Source organism: Carassius gibelio, chromosome B21 (genome assembly GCF_023724105.1).
Source record: "Carassius gibelio isolate Cgi1373 ecotype wild population from Czech Republic chromosome B21, carGib1.2-hapl.c, whole genome shotgun sequence".
NCBI classification, from domain to species: domain Eukaryota; kingdom Metazoa; phylum Chordata; class Actinopteri; order Cypriniformes; family Cyprinidae; genus Carassius; species Carassius gibelio.
Window position 1 is genome coordinate 29,414,902 of NC_068416.1, and position 6,892 is coordinate 29,421,793.

The 6,892-nt window shown below is 41.8% G+C and overlaps 1 protein-coding gene across 1 annotated transcript in view; it reads left to right on the forward strand.

The window, feature by feature from the left end:
- The first annotated feature begins 808 nt into the window (after positions 1-808).
- LOC127986298 (AF4/FMR2 family member 3) overlaps positions 809-6,892 on the forward strand; it is a 16,812-nt gene continuing 10,728 nt past the window's right edge. The window contains exons 1-2 of the mRNA XM_052588574.1: positions 809-1,175; positions 4,263-4,383. Coding sequence (XP_052444534.1) covers positions 1,111-1,175; positions 4,263-4,383 — 186 coding nt within the window. The 5' untranslated portion in view covers positions 809-1,110. The remainder of the gene's footprint in view (positions 1,176-4,262; positions 4,384-6,892) is intronic.

Sequence of the window (6,892 nt, forward strand, 5' to 3'; positions counted from 1 at the left end):
GAAGACAAGCACTTGGGAAAAAAGCATTGCATAGTCTGGGACGACTTTTGTGCAGCAGTGAAGCGTTCAGCAAACCCATCCATAGTGGGGATGAAGAGATCAACGGGGGAGAAAGGCGAGTCGAGGAAGACGGTTTTATCCACGTCCTTGATCTCTGTCCGATTCAGCCACAGATGGTGTTCCAGCACCACCAAGCTGGCCTCGAATGCCCGATAGCCTGGGTGGTGGTCTTAGTAGCGTGTCCTTAAATGTGGACAGGGTTTGCCCCACTTCATCTATGGTGCGGAGGAGCTGTGCCTGGTACACTTGGAGCACCACCATGGAGTGCAGTGCTGAAGCAGCCTGGCCGGATGAGGCATAAGGTTTCTATAGAATTCCATGAACCAATGGCCGTGCAGTTTAAGTGTTTCAGAAATCTGAGAAAAATAAACTGTATTATCGAGAGGGAACTATTTTGAAAACAGTCTCAGTTTGATTAGCAGTGCAATCCGAGCTACATTATCATTATCAATTAGTCTTGACTGTGCAAACAAAACAGACTATAACTATTTCAACTGAATTACATGGCAGTTAAAAACAAAATTAAAAATGACAATCAAATTCAGTTTCATTTAGCTATTTAACCTTCATTTTACTTAAAACTGTAAGCGTTTACTAACAGTGTCTGTATTTTTACAATATCTCTGTTTTACTATTTACTTTAAAAAAAGTATTACTGCTCTAACGTGATGATGTAATTGTTGACGTGCGCGCTCCTGAAAGAACATGCCCATAAAAGGAGTGTTGAGCCGGAACCATATAATACTGCGCGGGGGTGTCCGCTTTTCCTCATGATATCCTGACGAATAATTATATGAATTAATCTTTAATTGTTAAAATTCTTAATAAACTCGTGAGCAAACAGAACCTGTTGTTCAATATAGAGTTAGATCGTGTGTGTTTGACCCACTGATCTGAAGCTTGTAGAACCGGGTCACCGCCTCAGGAGTGGACGCGTCCGCGGAGCTCCGTTCTGCTCGAGAGCTCGCTTCAGTCGAACTGTGATTTCTGGAAATCAGCGTTGATTTTCTAGATTTGAAGAAATGTGATAAATCGGCGGATTGTGTCGTCATGAGCGACCGACAGCCGACGCCACACCGCGGACAGTGCAGACCGAGAATGAGCGGAAGGAGCAGGTAAGAACACTCTGGAAAAACATCTCTAAATGAGGAAATAAAACACAAGTAACGTTAACCACTTAAAGTCTGTAAACACACACTACTTCCGCACTGACACACGAGACACCGACTAATATAACTCATAAAACCGATTGAAAGTTTTAGAATTGAACTGACTGAATCAAAAATGATTACATGAATATTATAAACTAAATAAAAGTACAGTGACGTCATGTGTAAATACTAACGTAAAGACGCGAGTGTTTTCTTGAGTCATATGATATGATATAAATTAATTAATGATTGTTGTCAAACTTATTATTAGTGTGTGTATGTTCTTTTGTGTCTGTTTTGTGTGTGTGTGTGTGTGCGCGCGATGTAAGATCATTATATCAGTGTGTGAGTGTTTCAAATAGTTTTAGGCCGGAAAAACACATTCATTCATCTGAATCTGACACACACACACACACACACTCACAGAGAACAGAAAACACACGTCTAATATGCGTCCAGTCACTGCAGGTGTTTGTGTTGGTCACTGCTGTGGTGACCTCTGACCTTCAGTGAATGCTGATAATCACTTTAGTGTGAGATGAGTGTGACTGTATCTGCTGTGTGTCTCATCAACACAAACACAGTATGTCTGTTTATATTGTATGATTCTGGTTTATATCATGGGCGAGTGAAGGTGAGGAAGAACCTTGAAATATGAATTATGGGTTATTATGGATTGAATGTAGTTATTAATACATGAGCATTAATACAGAGACTAAACTGTGTGTGTATCAGATTTTTTTTCTTATAATCTTTTCTATTTTTCTATTCATTTTTTTTTCATCATAAATAGCTACAATAGTGCTAATAATTGTTACATGACAGACATGATGAGCAGGTGGTTTGCACAGATGTGTGTGTGTGTGTGTGTGAGCGTGAGCGAGAGTCTTAACTGAGAGCAGATGTTCCTTACACACTTTCCCCTCTGGACACACACCTGAGACACGCAGAACACACCCTTCAGAACATAAGAGCCTCTTTGTGCTTTTATTTCCCTTCATCATGATCACACACTCAGATCAGGGGGCTGTTCCATAAAAAACGCTAAGGAAATCGTGATTTAAGTCGGTTTCATAAACAAGCGGTTTCATAAACAATTTAATAAACATGTTCAGTGAGTCAAGGTGGATCATGGATCAGATCGATCCAAGCAGTGAATATATTTGTGATGTTTAATGCATTTGAGACGTTGTGTTTTCCTCAGGGCATAACTGACACGTCATCTATATTTTTCATATGTAAATGTAAAAAAAAGTAATGCAAATATATCCATTTTACTAAAACTTCTTAGTAAAATATACACTCTGCTAAAATATTTGTTGGACATTAAATGTGACGTATAATTTTAATCCTTCATAAAATTTTATTTTTTACATAACAGTATCTGTAAATCAAAATAAAGCTGGCTAATACAGCCCTAATTATTAGCTCAAAAGCTTCTTATCGGTTAAAATGTAATGTTGTTGCTAGAGTATAAATAATTTCTGTAAAATTCTAAAGCTCAAAGTTCAATGTCAAGTGAGATATTTTAAATAACAGAGTTCACCTACAAAAAACGACCCGTTTGGACTACACCCCTCAAGTTCCTGCAGTAATGATGTCCCTAAAACAGTTTTTTGACTAACCTCCGCCCACATGAATTCACAAAAAGGGGGGCGTGGTCTTGTTGCGCTCTGACGGAGAAGAGGAAAAGCTGTGTTTGTGTTCGACATGTCGTTGAAACGCTGTTATTTTCATCTCGGAGTCCAATCATCCTTGTTTGGGCTTCCCAGGAACGCTGTACTTGGAGATTAATGGTTACAATTTATGTTTAACTAGGTTCCCGAAAATGATAATCCACATGTAAAACTATGTGCAGCACATTTTGCTGAGGACAGCTTCCTCAATCTCAATCAGTTTAATGCCGGATTCACACAAAGATTATTCCTGAAAGATGGAGCAGTTCCCTCTTTGTCTGGAGAAGGCTTTGTTTATGGACCACAACTAGTAAGTGTATTTTATTAAGTCGGTGTGTTTAACAGTTCCTGTAACTTATTACACAAAGGGCAACGCTGCTAGCTTTGTTAACTAGATGTTAGGGCTGTGCAAAAAAACAAATGCGATTTTCACGCGCATCTCGTCAGTAAAAACGCTCCTGTGATTATAAGCACATCTCCAGGACATGCTCCTGACCACTTGCTTCTCAAAACTAGTCCAATCACATTTCCAGGAGGGCAGCACGTGCTCCCCTGCTGTCGAATCACAACACAGGAACCGCTGGCCCAATCAGAACTCGTTACGTATTTCTGAAGGAGGGACTTTATAGAACAAGGAAGTCATCAGCCCGTTTTTATGACAGTGAAAACAACGGTATAAAGAGAGGTGAATTGTGTGAATTGTGATTTTACACACGAAACATGAACACATGTTATATTGCACACTGTACACACAATCAAAGCTTAAAAAAAACACAAAAAGCGTGACCTTTAAAAAACAATTTTATATTGTAATGTTTTAATGTTTTACTAATAACCATAAAACCCGAGAGAAAGGCTGCGTGGCTAGAAACTGCTGATCAACTGAATGCACAACTGTAGAAACTGTGTTCATATATCTTAAAGTTCATTACATTTTGGGCACAATACATTACAGTTGGTTGTAGCCTTTATATATATATATATATATACATATATTATGATTAAATTGCATTTCCTGTATACTTTTATTTTTGGACTGATAATAAAGTGAAATGGTTGTATGTGAGAATGCAGTGTTGATATCAATGTGTTCAGCTTCACCTGAGAGTTAGGATCAGGCTAGTTTACAGCATAAACTTGAGCTCTATGGTGAATTTGCTTTCTGAAACCAAATCAAGTAACAATAAGTCAGACTGAATGAAAAAATACTGGTTTATTTAGTAAACTAGTTTTATGAAACAATCCCCAGGTGTGGCACACGAGTGTAAATGTTGCGTTTTAATGTAAACAAGTTGATTTTAGGTTTGTATTTACTGGTCATCCCCTGACTCATCTCTCTCTCTCTGTGTGTGTGTGTGTGTGTGTGTCCATGCAGTGTGCAGATGGAGGATCGTAACATGTTGCGGCGGATGGAGAAGGAGAGACGGAGTCAGGAGGTGCAGCTGGAGGAGACGCAGTATGATGGAATCGCTCCTCTCTTCAACAAGCCGTATAAGGTGTTTATACTACGGGGGTTGAATGCTTGAATCTCATTGGCTGATGAACGGTCTGAGGTGGGAAATTATTTTAAGGGAAACGCATGGCGAACGTAGATCCAGGCAGCTCTCCTGACTGCATTACAGTTAAATATCAATTCGCATAGTAAAACTGTAATAACAGAAATTAACATACAGTACCTGTACAGCACACAGGATTAACAAAATCAACATGACAGACATTTTCCGGAAGTAAATACACATGACATCTCTGACTAGTGAGGTAATAACAGCACTGTGTAAAGACGCTGCTGCAGAACACTGTTGAGGGATGCACAGAGCTAACATAAGCCTAAATCACACTCTCTCTCTCTCTCTCTCTCTCTCTCTCTCTCTCTCTTTATCTCTCTCTCTCTCTCTTGTCTCACTCTCTGTCTCTCTCTCTCTCTCTCTCTCTCTCTCGTCTCGCTCTCTTTCTAATAACTTCATTAATAACTGCATTAGAATGCTATCAACAGTTCAAGCCTCCATTACCAGCTTTAAAATGACATTTTGGAATCTGCATAAGAGGCGTTGGATGAGATGAAGGAGAAATATTCCTACTCACAATAGCCATTTATGAACAAAAACCTGATGGATTCCTTTAAATATATTATCTGATCGATGTCTTGAGGCGTGGTTATTTTGGAATAAGTGGAATAATTGACACACAAGTAACCATGTGTGTGTGTGTGTGACTGTGTGAGTGTGACCGAGTGTGAGTGTGACCGAGTGTGTGTGTGTGTGTGTGAGTGTGACTGTGTGTGTGACCATGTAACCGTGTGTGTATGTGTGTGTGTGTGACTGAGTGTATGACCGAGTGTGTGTGTGTGACTGTGTGTGAGTGTGAGTGTGTGTGAGTGTGACTGAGTGTGACTGTGTGTGTGACCATGTAACCGTGTGTGTGTGTGTGTGTGTGTGTGACTGAGTGTATGACCGAGTGTGTGTGTGTGTGACTGTGTGTGAGTGTGAGTGTGTGTGAGTGTGACTGAGTGTGACTGTGTGTGTGACCATGTAACCATGTGTGTGTGTGACTGAGTGTGTGACCGAGTGTGTGTGTGTGTGTGTGACTGTGTGTGTGTGTGACCATGTAACCATGTGTGTGTGAGTGTGACTGTGTGTGAGTGTGACTGTGTGTGTGACCATGTAACCATGTGTGTGTGAGTGTGACTGAGTGTGTGAGTGTGACTGTGTGTGACTGAGTGTGAGTGTAACTGTGTGTGAGTGTGACCATGTGACCGTGTGTGTGTGTGTGAGTGTGACCGAGTGTGTGTGTGTGACTGAGTGTGTGACCGAGTGTGTGTGTGTGTGTGTGACTGTGTGTGTGTGACCATGTAACCATGTGTGTGTGAGTGTGACTGTGAGTGTGACTGTGTGTGAGTGTGACTGTGTGTGAGTGTGACTGTGTGTGAGTGTGACTGTATGAGTGTGACTGTGTGTGTGACCATGTAACCGTGTGTGTGTGAGTGTGACTGTATGAGTGTGACTGTGTGTGTGACCATGTAACCGTGTGTGTGTGAGTGTGACTGTGTGTGAGTGTGACTGTATGAGTGTGACTGTGTGTGTGACCATGTAACCGTGTGTGTGTGAGTGTGACTGTATGAGTGTGACTGTGTGTGTGACCATGTAACCGTGTGTGTGTGAGTGTGACTGTGTGTGAGTGTGACTGTATGAGTGTGACTGTGTGTGTGACCATGTAACCGTGTGTGTGTGAGTGTGACTGTATGAGTGTGACTGTGTGTGTGACCATGTAACCGTGTGTGTGTGTGAGTGTGACTGTGTGTGAGTGTGACTGTATGAGTGTGACTGTGTGTGTGACCATGTAACCGTGTGTGTGTGAGTGTGACTGTATGAGTGTGACTGCGTGTGTGACCATGTAACCGTGTGTGTGTGAGTGTGACTGTGTGTGAGTGTGACTGTGTGTGTGACCATGTAACCATGTGTGAATGTGTGTGACTGTGTGTGTGACCATGTAACCATGTGTGACTGTGTGTGTGTGTGTGTGTGTGTGACTGTGTGTGAGTGTGACTGTGTGTGTGACCATGTAACCATGTGTGAATGTGTGTGACTGTGTGTGTGACCATGTAACCATGTGTGAATGTGTGTGACTGTGTGTGTGTGTGTGTGACTGTGTGTGTGTGTGAGTGTGTGAGTGTGACTGAGTGTGAGTGTGACTGTGTGAGTGTGTGACTGAGTGTGAGTGTGTGACTGTGTGAGTGTGACTGTGTGTGACTGTGACCATGTAACCATGTGTGTGTGAGTGTGAGTGTGAGCGTGTGTGTAGGAGTGTGACCGGGTGTGTGTGTGTGTGACCACATTTGTGAGTGTGACCGTGTGTCCGAGTGTGACCACGAGTGAGTGTGTGTGTGTGTGTGTGTGAGAGAGTGTGACCATGTAACCATGAGTGTGTGAGTGTGACCATGTGTGTGAGTGTTATCACGAGTGTGACCGTGAGTGTGACCATGTAACCATGTGTGTGTGAGTGTGAACG